The sequence below is a fragment of the Podarcis liolepis genome (assembly GCF_965112155.1).
Source record: "Podarcis liolepis genome assembly, chromosome: 10".
Classification (NCBI taxonomy): Eukaryota; Metazoa; Chordata; class Lepidosauria; order Squamata; family Lacertidae; genus Podarcis; species Podarcis liolepis.
In genome coordinates this window covers 29,135,725-29,161,023 of record NC_139562.1, presented here as the reverse complement: position 1 = coordinate 29,161,023, position 25,299 = coordinate 29,135,725, and the positions used below count along the sequence as shown (strand labels likewise).

General features: G+C 46.5%; 1 protein-coding gene across 1 annotated transcript; it reads right to left on the bottom strand.

Annotated features, from left to right (window-relative positions):
• Positions 1-1,002: 1,002 nt before the first annotated feature.
• Positions 1,003-19,955, bottom strand: GGA1 (golgi associated, gamma adaptin ear containing, ARF binding protein 1). The gene is made up of 17 exons (XM_083462327.1): positions 19,305-19,955; positions 17,629-17,713; positions 16,189-16,264; positions 12,092-12,190; positions 11,438-11,561; positions 10,856-10,956; positions 10,288-10,368; positions 9,493-9,630; positions 8,528-8,609; positions 8,037-8,144; positions 7,601-7,759; positions 7,253-7,317; positions 6,027-6,205; positions 5,620-5,906; positions 4,129-4,298; positions 2,888-2,998; positions 1,003-2,628 (listed from the first exon to the last, which is right to left on the bottom strand). Exons 1-17 carry the CDS (start codon positions 19,345-19,347, stop codon positions 2,518-2,520), a joined length of 2,019 nt encoding a protein of 672 aa, XP_083318453.1. The 5' UTR covers positions 19,348-19,955; the 3' UTR covers positions 1,003-2,517.
• Positions 19,956-25,299: the final 5,344 nt, after the last annotated feature.

The following is a 25,299-nucleotide window of genomic DNA, read 5'->3' as shown; positions in this document are numbered from 1 at the left end:
GCTGTAGTTTAACTATGTGTTGCGTTTCAATCTTTCAGCAACATTCCTTGGATGTCCCTGAGTATAGTCTTATACACCTCTATCATGTCCCCTTGCCTTTTTTTCTAACCTTAAGAAGGCCCAAATATCATCTCCTTTCCTATAGGAGAGTTGCTTCAGCCCCTCAAGTTACTTGGTTGCCCTTAAATTTTGAACCTTCCCAGCTCTACAAGGATCCTTTTTAAGGTGAGGCAACCAGAATGTAGATTTCTACAATAACATTATTGGCAGGGGCTTTTTTTTTTTGCAAATGGTTCAACATTTATATCCTGCACCAGGTCTTGGATGCCCCTTAAGTTAAGGGTTGCATCCCCTCTAGTCAGTTTCATGACCAAATGTTCCAGGGCACAGTCATTGCAGGCATCTAAAACTTCTACCTCTTTGTCCTGACCGGAACATATGCAATTATCCAGTCTAAACAATTTAAACACCTGAAGTCACTGATTATTGCAGCACTTCCTCGACTGCAAAACGTAACAGAAAAAGTGGTCTCATTTTCCATTTCTGAGATAGACAGGGTTAATATGGGGGGGGGGTGTTACTAGGTGATGTGCAATTTTTACTTCCAACAACTTCTGGAGTATTTCTTGAAATCGACAGGTGTGGAACTACAGACTGAGCTGTGCGTATTCCGTGCTTACACACCCAAGTCTTGAATTGGGAACTGGGCGTGCATTATAGTATCTTGAGAATTTCTACTTTTTTAAAAAGCAATTTCCTAGCCCTCAAGACAAAACATTTAGAATTAGACAGACAGTGCTGCCAAAGCAGAGTAAAACTGCAGTCCCCTTACAACTAGGAGGGGTAGAGTAAAACAAATGAAAAATAAGTGTATTTGCATAATATAGAGCACAGAATTCAGCTTTTCTCAAAATAGTATTTTGATGGGCAGAGGCCTGCAAGTTGGAGATAGGCAGAGCATGGGATCCTGGTGCCCTTCCAATCAGGTCCTGACTGATGCGCTTCAGGAAAGAAATTGTTTTATTTCCCATTAATACAGCAGATTTCACACAGAGTCTATTTTAAAGTCCTTTTCTATAGGCAGAATTTTCACCAAAAATATATATACAAGCCTGTTTCAAGAACCAAACCAAACCGAATCTAGAAAGGGGTCAAAGAGTACCCTGAAAGAGAGACCAGAAAGTAAAAGTATCCAGTCACAGCCGAACCCCACTTCAGAAAGGCTTTCCTACCAAAAGGAGACAATTGTTGTCAGAAACAGGGGCGTAAGCCCCCTGGGCAAAACATCGTTCTTCACAGCCCCACCCACTGCTCTCAACCGTAAAGCTCAAGTCCACCTGCCGGGGAGCAGCCTGTTCAGTAACTTGCTGAGGCTTCACTCCCACCCAGGCCTGAGGAGAACTCAAGTCAGTCAGAGTGGGTGCTTCCTAGCTCAAATCCTGTGAGCACACCAGTTGGTGGGCGGGAGAAGAGGGGCAGCTTCAGCTGGCAAAGGTCTGTGGGGAACCAGACATTGTTATGGCAACTCTTTCTTCCTCAGCGCCCTCCTCCCGAGTACCAGGCCTGTGCCATATTTAGCTGTGAAATGCAGGAGCTCCACTGTGCCACACAGGCAATATAGTGGGCCCCTCTTCACCCTGTAGGCAGCCTCTTGGTATTGTCGGCTTCCTCTCCCAGAAAGGAGAGGAGAGTGTGGGCTACAACCCCTCCCTTGCAGCTGCACAACAGGCTGCAACTACCAACCCTTTGAACGTAAGGCATAATAGACGAGGCACGCTATCCGCTTTCCTCCTCGCCCATCCCATTAGCTGAGTCAGGCTCGGCTCACTGGTGGCTCATTCAGCATGGGGAGCGTTAGCCCACAGCCATGATCCAGCCCAGGGTGAAGGAGAGGCCTCGTGAGCAAAACAGACCCAAACACCCTCCTGTTGTGTCAAGGCTGTTTTGCCAGCGGAGTCGTGAACAGGCGCCAACAACTAGGCCTCCGGTGGCAGAACGGTGGTGCCTTTTGCCCCGTCTGAGACCCCAGCTCAGCTTCGTGTTGCGACACAGGGAAGCAGAGCAAGGGGCATCGCTCCCAAGTATCAAGCTTGTGTGTGGACAGGGTGGAGTGTGAAAAGAGCTGAAGGTTGGGAAGGGGGATCAGGTCCAACATAACCTTAAGCAGGAAAGAGGAGGGGAAACGGTCCCAGGAGTCTTTCCCCGGACTTCTCGGAGCTGATCGTGACTGCCCTCTTCCGTGGGGGGGAAAGCAAGAGCCGGGAGAGCAAGCTGAGAGGAGGGGGCTCAGAAACCAAGTTAGAAGAACGGAGAACAACTCACTCAACCAGCCCTGCCCCTGCCAACCCCAGCAGGCCTCCCCTCGGCCTACTGTCCTCCACACACAGCCTACGGCCAGCTGCCAGCCATTCCAGTCTGAGAGCTTGGTCTGAGGGCCAGCCAGCTCTGGGAAAGCTCTTGTCCTAGAGGCGGCAGGATCCTTTGAAGCCAGACGCAGTGCAGCGGCGGCGGCAGCAACTAAAGGTCGCCCCATGACTCTGGAGGGGGGAACTGGTCCACATCGCCCATCTCATTGTAGGTTCGGTCGGCCATGGTGAAGGTCAGCTTGTATCGTAGTCTTACTTTCTCCTGGACAGAGGGAAAGATGAGCAACAGATGAGGTTTCCCTTCTTAGGGGGTGGCTCTTGCGCTCAGGGGGTCCTGATTGAGGGTTTCCTACTGGCATCTGGGGAAAAGGTGGCGGACTCAAAGCGCAACTGCCCTGATCCCGCAGGGCTCTTAATAAAGGAGGGAGGGGGAAGAAATAATGCTGGCAGGGCATTAGCAGTTTGACGCTGATAGGACAAGAAATGCCGCCCACCCTACCCCTTTGCCGAGGTGCCATTACCTTCTGTGGGTTAGCAAGCAGGAGGACCTGGGTGATTGCAGTGGGGGGCACAATAGGGTTGAATGCCGGGAGCTCTGTCCCCGAGGGTGGCTGCAGCTTCACTTTCATCACCTACAGAAACAAAAGCGCATTAGGAGGATTCAGTGACTGACCTGAAGCTGTTAAAGAGCACAAACTGGAGAATCTCATAAACCTGCTTCTAAGCAGCCAAGATGGAAAGATCACCTGGTTAGTCTTCCACGCTCCATCTCCATCTATGCTGCTGTGAAAACAGCTCCCCCTAGTGCCAGAACCTTGATTTAATGCAATAATCTGGGTGCTTTGGGCTCATGATTTAAGAAACCTGGCTCTTTCTTTTTCACAGTGGATGGCAGGAAATGTAAACCGGACCAATACTTTTCCCGATCTTTGACTGTTTTAGGGGGCAGGGCCCTCACATTTGGTGTTTCAAATACAACTAGTCTTTACAATACAAGTGCCAATATACAACTGAGTACATAGAATCGTAGAACTGTACAGTTGAATGGGACACAACCCCCTGCAATGCAAATAATCTTTTTGCCCAGTGTGGGTCTCAGACCCACAACCCTTGAGATGATGCTGGACTACAAATTCCTGCCGTCCGCATTCCTGACCACTGGCCATGCTGGCTGAGGATGATGGGAATTGAAGTCCAACACTGGTCCCACACCGCTGGCATGGGGATTGGCAGCAAATGACCGCTGGGCCAACATTTGAAATGGTCTTGTATAAAACCAGATCACTGGTAGACAAAGCCCATGGACATCTTTTTTCAACTGGCAGCAGGACTCCAAGGTCTCAGGCAGCATCTTCCCCGTTTTAGCTCTGATATTTCAAGATCCTTTTAACAGGAGATGCCAGGGGAATGAACCTGAGACCTTCTGAAAATAAAGCATGGTTATTACCACAGAGCTACACCGCCTCCCACTCCTAAGTTATCAAAAATGGAGGCAAGAGGAATGTATGAAGATTGGACAGGTAGTGTTCATGGGGCCCTGGGAAGGGTTGCAGGCCTGATGTCTTCCTCTACCTTCTCAAAGCAGTGTGGAGTAGTGGTTAGTGTGTTGCACTAGAACCTGCTTATAATAAGTTACTTTTTAAAATTGCTTTTAGTTATAATTGTGGTTTTGGCTGCATCTGTTTTCATTCATGCTGTGAGTTGCTTTGGATCCTGCACCGAAAGGAAGTCAGGATATGAATGAAGTAAGTCAATAAAATACCTTGGGGACGGCAGACTGAAAGATGATGTTCCTAATGGGCAAGGGGGCTGTGCTGAGCATGGAGATGACCACTACTAGCACATCAGGCCGGTCAGGCAGAGAGTCCTTGGCAAAGTGGAAAAGGACACGGAATCCATGCTGGTCATACACTGTCACCGGCAGGATGTTGCCTGGAGCAAAGAAATACCAGGAGAACCACAAAACAGAAGAGAGAGGATTGGTTCATTCCGCAGAGGCAAACAATTCACTCGCTGGCTAAATGCAATTACACGCTGGGCATTATAACATTTGAATCACAGAATTGTAGAGCTGGAAGGGACCCCGAGGGTCTTCTAATCCACCCCCCTGCAATGCAGGAATTCTGCCCCCAGTTGTCCCTGGGCGGCTCAAGCCACCAACCTTCTGGTTAGCTGCCAGACGCACTGACCCATTGTGCTGCCACAGGCGCCCTCTGAAGCCCTAACAAGGCTAAGAACAGCTTGTGACTCAATCTCCTTGTTTAATGCTGTTTAAGTTAATAGCGCATCCTTTCTCAGATACAGCAAAGGCTGGCAACAACAGGTGTGTAAAGAGGCAAAGACACGTCAATTTCAATACTGAAAAGCAGATCATAAGTCCTTCCCCACAATCTCCTCCCAGCCAGGGCCATCTTTACCCCGGGGTGCAAGGGCGCCCAGGTGCCGAATTCTGGGGGGCACCAGGCGCCCGCCACTGGAGCCGCCTAAGCCCTTAACTATTTACCTGTTATGAAATAATAAATAATTTTGAGCAAGATAGAAAAACGAAATACATATATACCTAGGTATTACCGAAATGTATACCTACCATGTCACTAAAGGACTTTCGGCTTTGTGCGCTCATTTACTAAAGACACGTTGCACTAGCTGCGGTGCCTATCATTCACAACAGCGGTGCTTGTCAGACTCAATGATGGCGCTTGTCATTCACAACAGTGCCGTGCATGCGAAAGGAACTCTTACATCAAAATATTATGTTCCGTATTGTATTGAGCTGCTGTGCAGCGGCACCTTTGACACGATTGATGTTTCGCTAAACTAAATTTGGGGGCGCTGGGCGGATCTTTGCACCCCGGCAGCACATATGCTAAAGATGGCCCTGCTCCCAGCTAACACTTAGCCACTAAAAGTCAGGGCAGGTGAAGATGCTTCGCAACAGGTGCAGAAGACCTTCTTGGGCTGAGACTTATTTACAAGAAGGGTTTCAACACATGGCGGCCTCCTGTATATGTGCTCTTTCCTACCAGTCCATCAGAGAGCTGAGAAGAACTAGGAGAGCCACCACCTTGCATCCTGGAGTCCAACACCTTGCTGGGAGGTAAGATTCATCAACCCACCCTGGTGAAGATCAAGCCCCTTCCACCCATCTGAGAGAAAAGGTGCTTGCAGAATGAATAGCCCCAAGTCTCTCAAGCAGCTGAGCCAAGCCACCTGTCCCAGGGTAAGGCCACCCTCCACCTCTGCCCAGACTCACTTGGTTTGATGGATTCCAGAGGCACCGTGACGTTTGTCAGTGAGATTTCCAGGGGGGATGTGGAAGCAGGGAGACCTGCTGTGGGGGGCGTGGCTCCAGAAGGTGTTGGGGGCCCCCGAGGGGCTGCGGCAGGTGCTGGCTGCTCAGAGGACAGGGGCAAGGGGGCAGGAGGGTTTGAAGAGAGGCTCGGGAAGAGAGGCAGGGCGCTGCTGGTGCTCACAGCTGGGCTGGAAGTGCTCTTGTTTTGGAGGTCACGCAGTGTCAACCGTGGCGGGGGCTGCTTCTCCCTGCAAAGTGGACAAGAGAGACACAAGCTGTTGAGAGAAGGAGCAGGAAGGCGGGCTTCCACTTCAGCCAGAAGCTGCTCTCCCTCCTCGCAGCCGGCCCTTCCCCACCTTGCTTCCTACCATCTGACTTGCAGAGACTCTGGGGGAAGAGACTGTTGCATCAAAGTCTTGCCCAGCAGATCCAGGTCATCCATACCGCTGGCGGCAGCTGGAGGTGTCGTAGCAGGTGGTCCAGCATCAGCTTTCCCCACTGGGGTGGGTGGGACTGGGGGCGCGCCAAGTTCAGGGCTGTCAGAAGACTGCAGTGGAAAGAGAAGAACTAACAGCAATGCAACCAAGAGCAAGCAAACTGAAGCAAAACCCCTTGGCAGCGAGATCAGCGATATTACCACCCAGTACAAAGAACACAGTTCAACACACGGCCTTTGACACACTATGACAGCTCTGGCAAACTACTGTGATCCTGCTTCAGAACACAGCTGGAAGGACTGCAGTGGTTTGCAAGTTTGTACATTTCCACAGAGCAGACTTGCACAAGCCCCACACTGACAGCACCACTCAAGGAATGATGGGGATGATGGGAATGTTATTACTGCAAGGTTTGGCGCTGAGGCATGGAGCTAAATACATACCAACAATGCAGCAGTCAGAGATTAATGTTCACTCTCAAGAAATAGAGGGAAATGCCTGTTCACCCACAAAAATAAGAGGCAACTCTCCATTTGCTGGAGACTTAGCTTTCATATGGTGAAGGGAAGCTGCAGCCTCAAGCTACTTCCATCCTTTTCTCTCCACTCCAAGAAAGCAGGACTTCCCCTTCCTCTCACTAAGACCACTAGGAGCAGGGAGATTTGTTTTCATGTGCAATGGAGCTTTGTTCTAGTCCGACTGAAAGTTCTCCCCATTCCCAGTTGAAGAGCCAACATCCTGAAGTGGTAGTAGATGATGAGAACTACCTCAGAATTTACAGCATTTCCTTCATACGTTACTTCTACGTAGAAACCACATACAGACACAAATTGCCATATTCAATGACTGCACGTACGTATGCATGTTTTCCCCCACCCCACCCCTTGTACACATGCCGTGGGAATATAGCCAATTTCAGTTTGTCAGAATATGCACTCCGAGCAAAAATACAAGCATACAGTCTTCAGTTGTGATCATCCACGTGCAGGTTTCAGAGGACAAATTCAATGGAGAAAATGAATACAGTTTGGCCTTACAGCTGACCTTCTTTCCTCCTTGAAAAAGCTGCAGCATCAGCTGCAGTTCTTCTCCCATCCCAAAAGGGTTCTGAATTCTCTTAAAAAGAAATTAATATTTTCTAAAAACCAAGCCCTTACCTGAAAATTGTTCCAGCCACTGTTATCTGTACCCTGGGCTGAGGGAGTTGCTGGATCATTAAGCCCTAGAGAGGAGAAGAAAAAGATAAAGGAGATCCCATGGTGCCAGAATGGAGAATCCAAAGAGCGTAGGACCAGGCAGAGGTTTGTAAACTGTATCTTGCCTTTGGAACACCCTTCCAGGGAAGGCCACTCATCTTCCTTAATGGCCTTCTGCAAACTGGTAGAGCCTTCCTTGGGCTCTGAGTTGCTCTCTTACAGAATGGTGGTGGTGGTGTATGTATGTGTGTGTGTGTGTTTAAAGATTACTGTTGTATTCTGTTATTTCCTGTTATTTCCTGGACCCACCTAATGACATGAGCTCATCATCCAGCAGAGAGACGGAGCTGGTCTGCTCTGGCACAGAAGTTGCTGAGCCACCACTTGAGAAGCTTGGTAAGGCTGGGTAGGAGGGGCTCGTGGTTGGCATGTCGAGTCCGGATAGATCCAGAAGTGCTGAAGTGCTGCCTATGAGAAGAAGCAAGCGAGTCAATTATGCTAGTTAGATGCTTGTTCCACAATCCCCCGTTTCCCATGTTTTCTGCTTGACTGACCCAGCTCTAGGTCTGCTGACTGCAAACTCACCTAAGAGAGCAGCCAAGACCTTCTTCTTTCTACTTCCTTAATTGCAAGTTTGGATGCCCAACCAATTTCACTCGGCAATATTTCGTGGTCAGGGTCTTGCTTTGGAAAGGACAAAGCAAAACCTTCCCTTTAGGGCAGTCCTTTCCTTGGGCTTCCTTACCTGGGAGACAACCAGCCGCAGTCTCACCATTGATCTCCTCTCCTTTCACAAGCTGCTTGTACAGGTTGATCACTTGCGTCAGGTTGTCATTGGCTTGCAAAATTTCCGCTGCAACAGGAGGACAAAGATGATGATCACAGGGTGCCCCAGAACCCCATTATTCAACAAGAATGTATGTGAATGTTGAAGCCTAAAATTTGATTTTCCGCAGCAAGAATGTACCGCACCACTAAAAGCATGTAGATGGCTACTGAGAGTTAGATTGCCATCCTGGTGGGTCTACTGATGCAATTAAAGTACAGTCTTAGCTGAAACAGTCCCAGTTATCCAGTTTTGAAATTTGGAATATTTTCTCAAGGACCTCCACCCACCCATCCAAGTAGCATGTCCTGAACAGCTCAGCGTGAGGTGGAAGTAGGGAACCTGGGGGGTGGGAATGGGTAAGAATAGGAAGGCCCTTGTCACCATCTAGGGTGGCAGGCTGCTTTTACCTAGTGCCTCATCGTTGTCCTCTGTATCACTAGCAAGCCGAAAAAGCATGGGCCTCATGCGCTCACAACGCTGGTACAGCTCCTGCAATGGGGAAAGAGTCGGTTTTATAATATGCTCTCTTGGGGTTACAAGTTCGTTTCCCCCGCAAGTCTCACACACCTGCCCACACCTGATATCACAGGCGATGTCACGTGTGGGTCAGGTAGAGAAACGGCACATAGAACACCTGGGAACTTTAAAAAATGCTTCTGGCTGCTCCTTGACAAAGGAGACTTGCTGTCAGTGGAAATCACCAGACTGGCCCTGGACAGCAAGCCCGGCTGAGATCAACAGTTAGAGCAAGATCCAAAGCAGGGCTTGCTTTCAGTACAAATATTTCTTTGCGCTGCCAACCTGAATTCAAGCCAGCAACGCAAAGGATCTTCCCCAACAGGTGGAACTCAATTCATGCCCACAAAGGAAATCTGTTACATTGCATCACCTGATGTCATTGTGACGCCAGGATTGACAGGTCCTGCTCACTTGTCAAAATGGCCTGCGAAGGTGGGGGGTGGTCAGGATCTAGACCTCCAGCTGGAACCTAATCCCCACTCCCGATATACAGTCTAAAAACACAACTGTTTGGTATTTGGGGAGGTTTCTGAAATTTCTGTAATGATATTTATGGTTTGTGTCAATCTGAAATCATCATTAACTTCACCAAGACCAGCTGAAGGAACGACAGTTGTACCTTGGATCCTGAACACCTTGTGAGTCAAATGTTTTGGCTCCCTAACACTGCAAACCCAGGTGGTGTTTCGGTTTGTGAACGTTCTTTGGAACCCAAACGTCTGACACAACTTCCATGGCTTCCGATTGGTTTCCAAAAGTTTTGGAAGTTGAGCGGACTTCCAGAACGGATTCCGTTTAACTTCCGAGGTACCACTGTAAAAAGCTCCCACAACTAGGACAGCTCTTTTCTTACTTTCATGAGGTCCTCGCTGCTCTCGGTCGTCTCCCCTTTGCTGTAGTTATTCACCATCTCGGTCAGGAGCTTCACATTGTTGTTCACCTCCTCGATGGCGTTCACCCTCTTGGAGATCTTCTCCATTCGCTTTTGGTCCTGGAAGAAGTGGAAGGGTGAGAGCAGCCTGGGTTTCTTCCTTACCCCTCTGGAAAACTCAGAATGAGTGGCCCACTTTCTGGAATGCCACCTGGAAGGGACTCTGGTTTGGACAGTGATTTGAGACCCTCCCGTTTTACACCACCAACACTGCTGCATGCTGGGAGAATGCCACAACACCCTGGAGACTGGGGAACATTACCCAGCTGCATTGTAGAGAACTATTACAGCTCCTTTTACAACAGCAAACTGTACTTCTGAAGCTCAAGAATCTCTTTCCCCCTCCACCCCTCAGCGCAACAGCAAAGGACAACCTAGGAACAGGCAAAAACACACCACCCATTTTCTTACTCTGCTCCAGCCATGTATTTACTGTTCCTCCCCTCAACCCAATGTTGACGGAGGGACAAGAGTAGAGCTATGAAGGACCCTCCCATCTCCCCACCAGACACCTACACATCTCCAGGCAAGAGGGCTTGACACAGAATGGAATCCGGGTTCGAATCCCTGCACAGATATGCAACTCACTACCTGAACTACATCGTGGGGATACGACTCTGCTCTAAGATCCCTTGGAAAAGACCAGAATGGCACACAAACGGCACAAACCTGGTTGACAGCTGGAGGTGGAAAGAGTTCTCAGTGGGGAAAGCTTACCTCCTGAACCATCTCTTTGATAAGTTTGTTGGCAGCCCGGAGGTCCTCAGGGTGGGAGCTTTTGAGCAGGCGAGCCAGCATCTGCAAAGGCACATAGATCAGAGGAAAGCAGTCCTGAGGGGCAAACAGGCTGCTCTGGGAGCATTTCTGTACCCCTGCCTTACAGCTTGTAACCACTTAGCCCAACAACTATATACTGGGACCTGCCAGAACCCTAGTTTGGTAGTTCCAGGCAGGCAGCAAAAACAAGAGGTCTCTTGAACCCACCACACATGGTTGGTAGCTTACATTTAGCTTGGTAGCCTGCTATAACATTCTTGTCTCTTAGCAACAAAGCAGGAAATTAAGATGTTTAAAGGGAATACAGAGGGAAATCCCACCATTTTGGCAGGAGACTTTTGCCTGTTACTGCAGGGGGAACAAACTGCAGCTGGTAAGAAACTGAGAAAATTTAAAGGGGCCGATAGAGGCTCCTTCTGCACCTGGAAGTATTTCCCCCAGCGGAAAACTCTATCTTGGATGGACAAGAAAAATGAGAAAAGTTTAAAGTCATCTATTTAGTGCTTACCTTGGACTTCTCTTCATCATCAAAGATGACATTCTTTGGCCTGGGTGGAGGCAGCGGGAAGGGGGCATCGTCCGGCAACTTGGGATCACATTTTACAATCCCTGCAAGCAAACAGCAGTTTTTTACCAACTTAAAGGTCTCTGCATTTCTCATGGTTTTTGTTATGGAATAACGACAAGGGAATGTTCAGTTCTTAATACTACCCTTCCAGTGCTGCTGATGTGCAGTTCATGATTTTTTTTTAAAATGCCAAAATGTTAACCAATATGGTGTAGTGGTTAGAGAGGGTTGGACTAGCCCCAGGGTTCAAACTCCTAATCAGACCTAAAGCTCACTAGGTGACGTTGGGCAAGTCACAATTTCTCAACCTAACCTACTTCACAGGGCTGCTGTGAAGGTGACATTTGGGGGGGGGGGAGAACCAGGTATACCACCTTGAGTTCCCTGGAGGCAAAGTTGGGAAATAAAATGTAAAAAACAAATAAATAAAGCTTGACAAGCTACATTCTTCTGCATCAGAACACATAGCTGGGGGGCAGCGGCGAAGCCATGGATTCTCTGGGCTCAGAAAGGGTCTCTCACCTTGTTTTTTCAGCATCTGATAGGCCTCTGTAATCTTCACTTCATGAGGCAGGCCCAATGTCCAACTATACAACAGCTCCAAGATCTTGGATTTCACTTTCTCTGGGGTCCGGCTTCCTAGATACTGAGGGAAACAAGCACACACCCACATCAAACATGACGGGACTTAGAGGAGGAATTTATATTGGGAGAAAGGCTTGCACCGTGGTCCCAGGGAGCTTTGTAACAAGCTCAAGGTGACATTTTGTGTACTTGGTTGGGGTGGAAAGTGAGGATTTACCCCTTTGCTGTATTTTGAAAGTTAAGGAGTCCAGCCCAAACCATCTGTAGCTGCTGGCAGAATGGAATCTGATCTCTACTTCAGCATTTCCACAAAAGGAGAAGGGGGATTCAAAAGCCAACCTGAGGCTTTTTGTAAGCATGAGTGAGGACACAAATCAAAGGAACAAATAAAAGACATATTCTGTCAAGCAGCTCTGGATTTCCCACGCTATTGCCATAAAGCCAACGTATATCCCTAAATTGCCTTCTACTGCTCTGGAATCGAAGTCTGCTGAAAAGTCTGCATGGCGCAAAACAGCTCCTTCTTTGCTGTTTCAATGAAGCCTATGTCGCCACCCCTCTTGTTCCTGCCACACCACTGACGAGACTCACCTTGGGCGACACCACCTTGATGAGCTCGTTAAGGAAGCGGAACTTGCCTACTTCGTCATGGAAGCGTTTTCCACAGCTTTTCATACAGGCCTCCAGCACCTGTGCATGGGCAAGACAGCAGGGAGTGAGCATGGATATCTAACCCCCAGGAGGCCCTAATCCCATTCCCTGCTTCAGGGTGCAATAGAACAGAGGACTGGGTAGCTATTTAGAACAGGGCACAAACAGCACCCTATGAAATATATGTACCAGAAGACACCACACGTTTCTCCCCATTTTTTAAAAAATGTACTACCGTGTTTATCATTTTGTCCTCCTGATGCCCATACTCACAGCAGTAAACCTCATCATTGTGCTTTACATTGATGTTTGGCTGAATCCAGCCAGTAAATCTACTCCAGCTATTAATAGGGTCCCTTGGAGACCTATTTTAAGCTCCCACGTGGCTCCCTGCACAAGTTACCTTCCCTATCTCACAGGGCTGGAAATAATCAAAGGGAATCCCATCTGAACTCAATGCAGAATTGGCCACCACTTCCTGACACCTCTGGGGTACACCTCTGAGTAGGGGCTGAATCTCCTTATCCCAGGCATAGGGAACCCACCGCCCTCCAGGTGTTTGTTCCCATCATCCTTGACCACTGTTCACGCATAATGACATAACCAGTCAATGACATGTGTTGACCAATGTTTTATGTTCCCAGAGACTCAAAATATCCCGCCCTCCTCCGCTGCTGTGTGCACAGGTGAGTAGAATTCATTAGACACACTGAATGCTGCAAGAGTATCCTTATTAGGCACCTGATCCTATATTTCACATGTCAATAGTCAGATGAGAGTTTACTCTTTCCCAAGCTCTTATGTGCCAACTGCATTTACTCTTGCTAGAATCTGAAAGCTTCCATCACATCAGCAGAAGGCTGGTCAGAGTCCCCTCAATTCATGATGCAAGATGAATGTAAGGAGTGGGGCCGGAAGAAATAACAGGGATTTTCCATTTGTGACTATAAATTTCATTTTAAATAGAACACCATTTGAGGCATTTTTATTCAGATGTTTTTAAATTGATAGTTTATGAATTTCTTTTTTAATATGATATTGCTAAGTAGCCTAATTCTTGTTTGGCAATTCATTTAGCATTTCCGCTCATTTAATTATAAGCACTTTTATTGTTCCTAACCATCTAAAGCAACTGTTTTGTGTGGATGGGGAAGAAATCCCTTATGCCATAACCGTAATGCACAATTGCCACAGGCAAGACAACTTCCTAGTCGTCATGGCTGTAAAGAAGCATTCAACAAGAGAAATGCAGTTTCTCAAAGGAGCTCAGATATTTTGAAAGAAAATAATCCCATGACTTCAAGGAGCTGGCTCATGACTCTGAAGAGGTGGTATGAAGAGGAGCAGGACTAGAATAATCGGGCTTGTGAAAAAGTACCGTATTTTTCGCTCTATAACACGCAGATTTTTTCTCCTAAAAAGGAAGGGGAAATGTCTGTGCGTGTTATGCAGCGAATGTGTGGTCCCTGTAGCCGAAAAATAAGGCAAAAATCAAACCGCGCTTCAGGGAGAAGGGAAGCCTGAAGAGAGGAAGTGGCAGCTTCCCTGCATTCTGCCTCAGGGTCTTACTGCCCACCCTGCTCTGTTTCGTTGCTGTGTTTGCTCAAACGGAACAAAGAGCAGGGAAAGCCCCTCCCCTCCAGGCAAGTAGAGAGGAGAGCAGAGCGTCGCTCTATCCTGTCCCTGCTCCGGAGGAAACAATGTTTGTGAAGGGAAGAGAGATTACAGGTTCGGCTTAAAATTCTGATTTGACTTCCTGCTTTTTGTTTTTGGAGACACACAGCATTCAAATATGCCTTCTTCCATTTAAAAGGATGAAATCCTTAAACAGTGGCTGGCTTGTGTGGGTGGGTGGGGGAAAACTTTTGCCTTCCTTTCCTCACGTTATAGCCCTCTCCTGCATTCTTAGCCTTCTGTGTTTTTCCTTCCCTCCCCACTTAAAATGTGGTTACAAAGCATGGATCCACATGGATCCTCAGGATCTTTGCATTGGGTCACCCCAAATTCACCATCAGAGCACACAGCATGTCCATGGCTACAGCCTGTCCCCCCCCAAAAAAATCACACACCCATTGTTGCCTGGGGCTGCAATGGTGCAAAAACGTGGTTACAAAGCATGGATCCACAGGGATCCTCAGGATCTTTGCATTGGGTCAGCCAAAATTCACCATCAGAGCACATAGCATGTCCATGGCTACAGCCTGTCCCCCCCCAAAAAAATCACGCACCCACTGTTGCCTGGGGCTGCAATGGTGCAAAAACGTGGTTACAAAGCATGGATCCACAGGGATCCTCAGGATCTTTGCATTGGGTCAGCCAAAATTCACCATCAGAGCACATAGCATGTCCATGGCTACAGCCTGCCCCCCCCCCAAAATCACGCACCCACTGTTGCCTGGGGCTGCAATGGTGCAAAAACGTGGTTACAAAGCATGGATCCACAGGGATTCTCAGGATTTTTGCATTGGGTCACCCCAAATTCACCATCAGATCACATGTCTGTGGCCACAGCATGAATCACAAAAATGATACGTCCACTGTTTCATTCAGAATATTTTTTCCCTTGTTTTCCTCCTCTAAAAACGATGTGCGTGTTATGGTCAGGTGCGTGTTATAGAGCGAAAAATACGGTACTTGTCTCACTCGCCATCATGCCAAAATTACTCACTGAAGATAAAATTCAAAAGATGGGATGGTTTGTGAGACATCACAGAAGTGGAGAAAAAATATATATTGGCTATGATTCACTTTTTCATCATGCAACTATTTACATAAGACAACTGTTTACATCTCAATAACTACGACTTAAAACAACTCTTCTACAGTGCTTCAATGTGTGTCCAAGAAAAGTACCATTACTAGCCCATTGTATGCACTGTTTTCAATTTATCTACTTCTTAAATAGTCCAAGAGCCACTGTCAAGAAAATATCAGTTCAAAAAATTGAGACTGAAGTCAGGTTTCATGGTGTAAAATAATGGAAGAGAATACTTAAGTCATGGATGAAAAGACCTTCATTAGGGTGGAAAACATAACCGGCTAGAAAATTTCCTAAATAATATGTAAGGGTGGGGGGGATCCTCTCCCACTTTATATAGGACAGTGGGAAGTGCTGTGTATGAAAGACTGTGATAGAAGAGCCAAGACAAAAAACATGTGTGGCATAAACAAATGATTTTTTATTCACGATCTACGTTTGTCCATCTGAGGATCAGAAATTAGCCTAGGAAATCTATTTGTTCTTAATCTCTTTGGAGGCAGTAGTGGGAGGACTGGGAAAACTCTCACTGCAACGTGAGAGTTGGTTCACTTGTTTCACTTATCTGATTTTTCGTTGACATGTACATAGTGTACATAATCATCAGGCCCATTCAAGCCCCAATTCTATACTGATCCTGTGTCTAGAATTACACAAATCAGTTGTAACTTGCCAAAGTGTTTCAATGGAGGCTGTTGGCTTGAGCAAGTTTTTCAACACTCCTCAGGGCCAACACTCCCCACATCATCCCTGAACATAGCTGTCAACTTTTCCCTTTTCTTGTAAGGAATCCTATTCGGAATAAGGGAATTTCCCTTAAAAAAGGGAAAAGTTGACAGCTATGTCCCTGAAGTGCTGAAAACAATGGGACTAGAATGCCTTTTCCGAAATACTGAGAATCCCATGAGAAAACAAAGGCATCTGGCAAAACTATCTGACCTGCTGCTATACAGTGGGGGGACTCACCAACCCTCCTGAGCCAACTGCCTCAGCCTTCAAATAGATTCGTGTTAAGCTTTGGTCAACTCCTGCCCAAGGCTGCATCCAAAACGTAAAGTTATGACACCCCAGACTGAGATATTCACACGGAAACTTCACCTCCCTCCCTCCAGCCTTTAGTCCAGGTGTGGGGAACTAAAACTGAACTAAAACTCCACAACATCCCTGACCATTCTTGCTGGGGCTGACTGGAGTTGTGGTTCATCAACATTGGGAGGGCCAACCGTTCCACACACCTGCTTTAGTTAAAACTGGCAGGTAATGGTTCACAACCTCTTACCGTAAGAGCCTGAATGGCTTCCCATTCTTGTGGTGACTGGATCTTGTGGGCTAGAAGTCGAGTGGCAAGCGGTGGGCTGAATGATAAGACACAGGAATGGTTACTGAAGGACTTGCTGCTGTGATAAAGATCTTGCTGTGAAAACACTTGGGGTAAATGGTCTGGCCTTAACTCCTGTGTGTGCTGCAGTTTGTAGGACCTGTTGGATGCCTTCTTTTACTCCCGTGTTCATTTTATTTCACAGTCCAATTAGCTCCAGCAACCTCGGCACACTTTTGATGCAGTTTGGTTTACAGCACTCTCCAGCTACAGCAGAATTGGGCTTGCAGCCAAGACACCCAGCCACTGCCTCTGCCTGTCCCTCCTAGCTCAGCTGATCCCATTAGCAGTTGTTGTTAGGCAGCCCCCAGAGGCCAGGCAGCAGCAGCAGCATCTGAAGCAACTGAGGTTGCCTAGGTTTCTGAAATGGAATTGCCCCTGACAGATCAGCGGTTCTGGCATTTTATTGAAAGGCTTTATGTAATTTACTGTGGTTTCCGAGACCATAATTTCAAGGTCTCAGGTTTGGAAGATATGCAGCAGCAGTAATTTGAAATACATTAGAAGTAATTTGAAATAGTAGTAATTTGAGCAGATTAGAGGTCAAATTTGTTTTCTGTTGCTCCAGAAGTAGGTGTAGCCAACATGGTGCCCTCTAAGTTATGCTGGACTACAAATCTCATCATCCCTTTCCATGCTGGCTGGGGTCTGAGTAGTCTATCCCATGATGAATTCATAATCCTAATTCAAGACCTTAGTCAAAGATTCCAGTAACCCAAAATGGACACACTGTGAAACCTGACTCACTACAGACAAAGAGAGGTGTGCCATGTTCCCATTTCCTTATACACTATCTATTTATTATAGCCCACCCACACAGCACAGCAATTCTTTTTTGCAATCTGCTAAATCCCCATAGCATTTAAACAGGTTTACACCACACAATGTATTTCTCTAACTCTGCATTCATACTGTGCCAACAAACCCTTTTAGATCTGATTTTGTGCATACCCATCCAATAAACCATGTCTTCTTTAACTAATTCCTTTTTCTATTTGTCTTTCCATCAGTCCCCAACTCCTGACTACTTCACAAAGAAGTAGGTTCCCATTTTTAATATCTAACACCCCCCCCCAAATGTTATCCCAATGAGAGGAAACACAGTTTCATGTAAAATAAGAAAATGAACCAAAGTCTTAGGACATCAAAGTACAAATGAAGGGGGCAAGGATGACAAAACACAAAACCAGAAGAGCAGAAACAACAGGGTGCTGCTGCAGCCATATGCTTCTTCTGAATGCTTTTCTAGAAGCCCCTCATTTAACCAGTTATTTGGAGTCTCCACAGACAAAACAGTTAATCTGTCTATAATTTGTAGGGCAACAGATTAGGTATACTAACCCCTCTAGTTCCTTATTGAGCTGGTCACAGAAAGCATTAATGCTGTCCCATTCCAGGTCCTTGTTCAGAGGGTTGGTAGCTCTATCTGGATTGATAAAGAAAAGAAAAACTTCTGTCAAGAGCAGATCTTATCTGCAAGGGGAACAACAGTTTCCCAGAGTGGTTTTCCAACGGTATCCCACATAAAGGGAAGTTTTTAAAAAAGACAGTTTCCTGCAAGGGTGACACGACATACAGTGGGAATTAGGCAACTGAAAGAGGTCATAACTCAGGAAAGGAGCACATGTCTTGCACGCAAAAAGTCCCACGTTCAATCCCTAGCACCACTGCTAGAAAAGCTCTTTCAAAGCAGGATTAGAAAAGATCTGCGAGTGCCATCCACAGTATGACTCAATCTAGATAGCTTCATTTGATCATGAATGAGATCTGGGACTGGAGCATAGAGTGATTCAGTCCAGCTCCTCAACTCTTGGGAAGATGACATACCCACATTTTCACCAGCTTACATTATTAAGCATCATGTAAAAAAATGAAGTGAAATGAAGCTGCATTAAGGACCAGATGCTCACCATAGCCAAAATAACTACACTGTGTTTTGTTTGTTTGTTTGTTATTTTGCTTTCATCTTGGTATAACTAATCAACAATCTTCTGGCACAAGAAGAACAACATGCCTTTTTATAATGATCTGCCAACTGTAGGCTGGGTTAATCCTAAAGCATTAATCAAGCTGCTTTGGAGAACAGAATGACACAATGATCTCAGTATGGATAGATAATAAAAGGGGCAGAAAGAAGCTCTAGAAAAGAAATACAGCTTAAAGGCCAACAACCATATTGTGACAGAAGTTTTCAGACCAGAGCTCACTCTCATGTGAAATGGAGGTAGATCTTCAAAGTGGATAGCCCCCAAATGAAACCTGTCCACTTCATTTTGGGGTAGATTGTTAGCTCAAGCTAATGTCTCTTTCCCTGTCAATTCAAGTGCAAATTATGGGTGATATCCAATCTTACTCACACTCAAGTGCAGAACCAGGGAGATCAATGGACTTAACTTTCAAGTATGACTTCACTGGGCATTGCCCATTGCCTATGTCTCTGAATGTATTTTAAGCACCCCTTACTACTTTACAACCAGAGCTGACAAGAGTGTGGTAGGAGAGGCGTCTCTTCCCCTCTCTTTCAGTGGCTGCACACATTTTAAAGTTATGCTTTTATTATGACTTTCTTTTTTTGCACTGGATCAGATCGTTATAAGGTGTGCAATCTTTGCTTTGTGTGTGTGTGTGTGTAAACCGCCTTGGGTAAGGTAATGTAAAAAGGCGGTTTACCAATTAGAAATGAAATGGGAAAAATAATCCTTCTAGGTGTGCTTGACTGCAGAGCAAGCCTACTGAATCCAACAGCACTTTACTTGGGGTTGCGTATTCCTGGGACACGCCTGCACATTCGCACGTTACGAACTGCGTGGGTCGGGGCAGGGGAGCAAAGCATCCCGGCGATTCGCGAGGAAACAAAAGCGAGAAGGGTGGCGTCTGGGCTGCTACCTGGCCCAGAGCTTCCGAGCTCCGTTCCCTGGTGAGCGTTAGGCCCAGGGCAACGATTCCCCTCAGGACCAGCACCTGCGGCTCCGGGTGGGGCCAGAAATCGCCGAGGCGACCCCCCCCCCCGCACTCACTGATCTTCGACTCCAACGTCTCCGCCTCCATGCCAGGCTCCATCTGCTCCCGGCCTTCCCTCGCCGCCGCGGCCTCCCGGCTAAAAACGCGACGTCCCTGCCGCCCTCCCGCTCCGGCGGCGCGGAGCCATAGAGAAGGAACTGCTCCAGAGAACAGTCTAGAGAGTGGGCCGTTCTTGGAACTATAGACAGCCGCGGAAGTGAGGGCTAGAGCGCCCCCGGGGAGCGGGGTTTAAAAAAAAAAAGAACCAAAGAAAAAAACAACCCCGTCCGCCGCTTCCTCCTCCGAGTCACTGAGGTTGACAGACTGCGCCTAGAACGTCCCCGAGGGCGGAAGTGAAATGGGCACCGAGCGCGGTTGATATCCGTATGAGGAGTTTACGAGTAGCGTAAACTTCCTGGGCCGCGGCGGAAACGACGGAAGCCGGAAGCCTGGCATAAGGGCTGGGATAGTCCTAGAGAAAGGCAAACACAATAGTTTTGAAGTCCTACATGGGAGGTTGCTTTTTCATCTTTATGGTACAACGCGGAAGCCGCTGACGGGATATCATAGAAGAATCACGCCTGGGCCTAGAACGTCTCAAGCTATGCGTCTATGATTTGCTACTGCTTGTGTCAAGGTGGTTGGCGGCCTTTGATTGGAGCGCGAAGGCTTCTGCGAGGGAGACGGGAAGGGCGGGACGGGGGAGACGTAGGCATTAACTTCCGCTCTGAGTCCCGTGTCCTTGTTTGAAAATTTACGGAGAGGAAAGGGCGCATAGCTGCCATAGGGCGTTGCTGTCGCGGAGGCGGGGTTATGGTGGCGCGGTTTGATTGGTCGACGGCGAGAAAGGGCGTGGCTAAGGGAGACAGCGGGTGGGAGCCGTCCTGTAACGTCAGAAGGCGCTCCCCGTGTTGGGCTGTCACCTTTGCGGGGCGCATTCCTGGCAAAAAATGCGCCTAGCCAGTAAAGCAAAACAAAGGCCTGTTTACGGGACCTGCCAGTATTCGCAAAGTGGCACTGGAGGCACGAGTGTCAGCCTCAGCGTCCAGGGTGATTTGAATCGGTTGATTCGGCGCCAAGAAAACACATTGTTTCTATATTTTTATTTATTTTTATAAAAGCAAGCAAGTTAAATTTAGAGGCGGTCTCACAGTTCGCCCAGAGTGATGAGTAGGGCTGCCATACGTCCTGATATTTGAGGACACGACCTGGAATTCGCGTCCGAAAAAGCCGCAACAAAGCTAAACAACTGTCGGGTGTCCTGGTGTTTACTTTTTGAAATATGGCAACCCTAGTGATGAGGCCCATTGAATACAATGGACACGCTTTTTTTTTTTAAAAAAATGCATTTTTAGTTGGCTGTTCAACTAATAGAAAGCTTCCAATATGATTTTTCTAGCTATATAAAAAAAATTAAAATTAAACTGAAATGCCACTTAAAGGAGCATTGTAGCACTATGATGCCTTTTGATTTATTTACAAGAGGGGACTTTCCAGTCACTGACATTTTTTGCAAGGTAATTAAAGGTGTTGAGCAGAAAGGCTTTCCTCTTTAGCTGGTCCCATGTCCCTCTCCTGCAGTTTGATGAAATGACTCCTGTAGATGAGAAATGAAGGAGAGGCCTGGCAGCCCCATTTCTCTCCTTTAAAGCCTAATAGAATGACTATTGAGCTGTCAGCTTAGGGAGGAACCCAGTGGAACTGGTACTCCCTTCATAACTGATGGAGATACCCTGCTGGCCCATATCTGACTAGATATGTACAGGATTACACATGGGGTTGTTAAGCAGTATCTTAAGGTCCTTGGAAGATTAGCTTGAAAAGATAATATTCTTTAAAATTATTGCATGTCTGCTTTTTGACTTACACACCATTCTTATTCTCCATTTCATACATTTTTATCTTTAATGAAAAGTTCAGGACAATATTTAGTCTATTCCCCATATTTAAAGTTCAGCAGTGGGCAAAACACAACCCCTCCACCCTCTGGAAACTGCTGTTCTTCATTTAAGTGTCACTGTTAGTAAAAAATGCAATTTGGACTCCAGTCAGTGTAAATATGAGAAATATTAAGGTTGAGGTGCTTTCAGTTCTTGTATCCCTCCCTTTAAAAAGTATACAGAATATATTTTCAAATGATCACAGAACTGTCCATAGTTTCCAGGTTTTTGTGTTTAAATGTTTTTGGTTTTTTTATTGCTTAATTCTAGGAAAGAATGAAAGGGTCACCTTGTCCACTGCTGGATATGAATAGGGTAGCAAAATGACTGCAATGGAGTCAAGGTTCAATTATTGGGTTTTTAAGACTGGGAAAACCTCAGCAAGAGAACAGCTCCTCTGGGGGATCATGTAATCTTTTTAGACTCAGCGATGGAGAGCTTGTAGCGCTTCAAATGTTGCTGGACTCTCATTCTTCTCTGGCCATCAGACATGCAGCTAGGGTGATGGGAATTGGAGTTGAACAATACCTAAAGGACCACAGATTCTCCACTGCTGTCCTTGACTACAGAAGGCAACTGCACTGCCATCAGATGCAACCCATGAAACAAATCTGTCCCTATTTCTCCAGCACATAAATCACTGTAGATGGAATTATATCTGCCTCCACATTTTAGGAATCTTGCTTCCCGTTTATTTCCATGTTACCTCTCCTTGCCAGTAACACCCCATCACTGCATTGGATAAATGCAATAGAAAAACAGATATAAATAATGGGTGATACTCAACTAAGTTAAACTTGAAGTAGATTCATTGAAATCCATAGGCTTATGATTAACATTGGATATTGCCCAGTAATGTACTAAGTCACAGTATCACTTTGTCATGTCGCCACTTTGTTTCTGACAGACCACTTCCAGTTATCAATTAAGTAACTATTCTATCTCTCTGTTTAGTATTCAACCCCTTTCTCTGAAATACAAGATACTCATTTGTTGGAGGCAGGCAGGTGCGCTAGAGGTCTGCTGGTCTGATAGTACAATGATTTCTTGGCTCCTCTGCTGTTTCCGAGAGCTCAAGCAGCTAGGATCATATCTAATGCATCTCTTTACTTCCTTCTGAGTATAATAATAATGCTGCTAGTGTTATTTACTGCAGTAATTGAAAATGATGTGCCCAAGACCTTAAATGAACCAGAAGCTGGAAATTGGAAAGTTACGGCTTTGGCAGCAGTGCCAAGTTGGCTACTCTGAGCTTGTGTATTAGGGTATTAAAACATTCACACCATCTGCAAGGCTATAACAATGACTCCTTCTAATGGAAGTGCAGGGGGCTTAGTCACAGATGCTAGTGCAACCTTAAAGGGACTCTGACCCTATCATTTGAGCCAAATGAGTCTGTAACAAGTTCAGATGGCGAGCTTTCCTCAGCTTCTCAACAGATTACGTTGAGGAGGTTTGATTGTAGTTCAAAATAGGTGTTATCTTGTCTGTGGTTGGAGAGGTCAATGTAAGGTTAAAATGATAGAAAGAAATAATGGAATATGATAACCCGTCGACAGCAAATGTGCATAAGAACCAAGGTAGGAAGAGAGGATGACATGAAGCTGAGTATTGTGGAGGACTGAGGGTACTAAGATCTTGGATATCCAAAAGTCATTTACAGATAATGCAGCCATATCCCAAGGATCCTTTGTTGAAAGCTGCAGCAGATAGGAATGTAGGAAGTTTCCCAATGTGAAGAAGTTCGTTTTGTCATCAACACTGCTTTGTGAATAGTCACAGTAAGAAAACTGATGAATCAAACACATCGTGAAATGTGCCATTTCCCCATTTCTGGCTCAAAAAAGTGGTTGAGTTTTCTTCCAGTTTGTAGGGCACTTTTGTTCCTCCTTCTTCGAAGCAGAGGGAGTTAAACAATCCCGTGGGGGGAAAACAAGCCATTTTATAAGCTATTTGTCCTTCGTCTCCTTCAGCCTCAATAATCTAGTCTGGCTGTAATTATGACACTTAATAAAAATTGCTTTACTTTTCTCTGCTCTAGCAGTCCTGGAGGAACATTGTATGTTAACTCTGTGAAGTGCTTTTAATTTAATGCTCAGAAGAGGTGCCAGCTCCACTCCCGCAGAGTCCTCCATTTGCAGACGGACACAGCCTAATGGAGAGGACGGCTCCAAGTATCTCACCTATTTAGATGTGATGGCGCAGAATGTAGATCCAGTACGTTTAGCATTGACATCTCTAAGGCCTGTTCAGTCACAAAAGAAGCATCCCTTCACAGTCATCTGAGATAGTGAGCTTGGTCCAGAAAGCAACCTGAGAAAGTTAAGCAGATATAGGTCTGGTCAGCACCTGCATAAGAGACTCACAAGTACACCGGCTACAGCAGGAGTCAGCAAACTTTTTCAGCAGGGGGCCGGTCCACTGTCCATCAGACCTTGTGGGGGGCCAGACTATATTTTTTTTTGGGGGGGGAGTGAACGAATCCCTATGCCCCACAAATAACCCAGAGATGCATTTTAAATAAAAGGACATATTCTACTCATGTAAAAACATGCTGATTCCCAGACCATCCGCAGGCCGGATTTAGAAGGCGATTGGGCCAGATCTGGCCCCTGGGCCTTAGTTTGCCTACCCATGAGCTACAGGTCTTTTCAGGAAATATGAGATAGAAATGCAGTGGAGAATAAGGCTATGCTCTGTTTCCTCTCTTGGAGGCAGTATTCCCCTGACTGCCAGTTGCTTGGAATCACAAGTGGGCAGACAGAGGACAGTACTGTGTGTTCAAGTTCTCTAGTGTTAAGATCTGGGTGGCAGGGGCAGGATTCAAACTCGAAGTTGGGTATGGTGGTGAATCCGATTGGCTGCTGCTTTCCACCTCCATCCCAGTGCCACCCAGAAATCTTCCTCTGCAATCCCTGGAGCAGTTTTGTACTTGTAAAACTTTCATTTCCTATAGTTGACAAGGCAATGAATGAATGGATGAACACACAGAAGATTTTTGCGACACTTTTTGAAAATAAAAAGGAGCCAGCCAGCCAGCCAGCCTGTCTGTAGAACAATGGGGGGCAGGATCAAGAAGGGTTCCTAAACCAGGGTTCAATTTGCCAATGTGCACATCTATCATATCAGTTGTAAAGCTAAGAGGGTTGGGGTCTTATGGCCGAGGGGCATGCACTGAGCTCTCTGTATTAAATCTGTGTTCTGTCTTTGTTCTTGCTCTCTTCCAAATGATAGGCTCAGGGGATGCTCCTACATTTTGAGACAAATGCTAAAGCTCACCATCTGAGACAATGGCAGCACTGGTCCCTAGCCCTGCTGCTATTCAGCGCCATTTCTCTATACCTGTTTGCGCAGCCGTTCACTTCCCATGCAATGAGGAGACAACATTGTTTCTCCCCTCCTTGCAGGGAAGATGTTCTGAGAAATTCTCACATGCGTCATCGTTGCAGTGAGAGATTATTGCATTCACAGCTCATCCTGCTAATAATCAGTCACTACTGCTCCAGATCAGCTTAGGATGGGCAGCTTGTGTGGCGTCAGGCAAAAGGAAAAAGGAAAAGTAACCAATTCTTCAAAAGAAGATGACATAGAAATCCCTGCAATAAGCAGGGATGTGATAACCTGACCTCGGAGGGAGATCCCTCTCAATATATACTAAATGCAAGCTGGCTTAAACCCAGAGTGTTGGCAGCTCCTACCAAAAACGCCTATGTGCTTTAATGCATCTCTTACAATAGCTTGGGGTGTTTGGATAAAATAAATAGAAACTGTTTGAATCCTGCCAAATTTTTGATCCCATTGATAATCACCATGGAAATTCTTGCCAAAGCTGTTTGCTCATTGCACAGAACATTGCTGGCTCCTATTAAGGCAGAATTACCTGTTCTTTTTCCATTACATGCTTCCTTCTTTAGGAGGGAACACCCACACCTTGGCTTGGAGCATTCTCCTTTTGCATCCGGTCCCACCAGCTTTATACCCGCAAATGAGGGAAATGCTATTTTAACCTGCTCTTCTTCATACGGCAGAACCCCAAAACAATTACAAAGCAATTACATGGGCAGACTGGAGG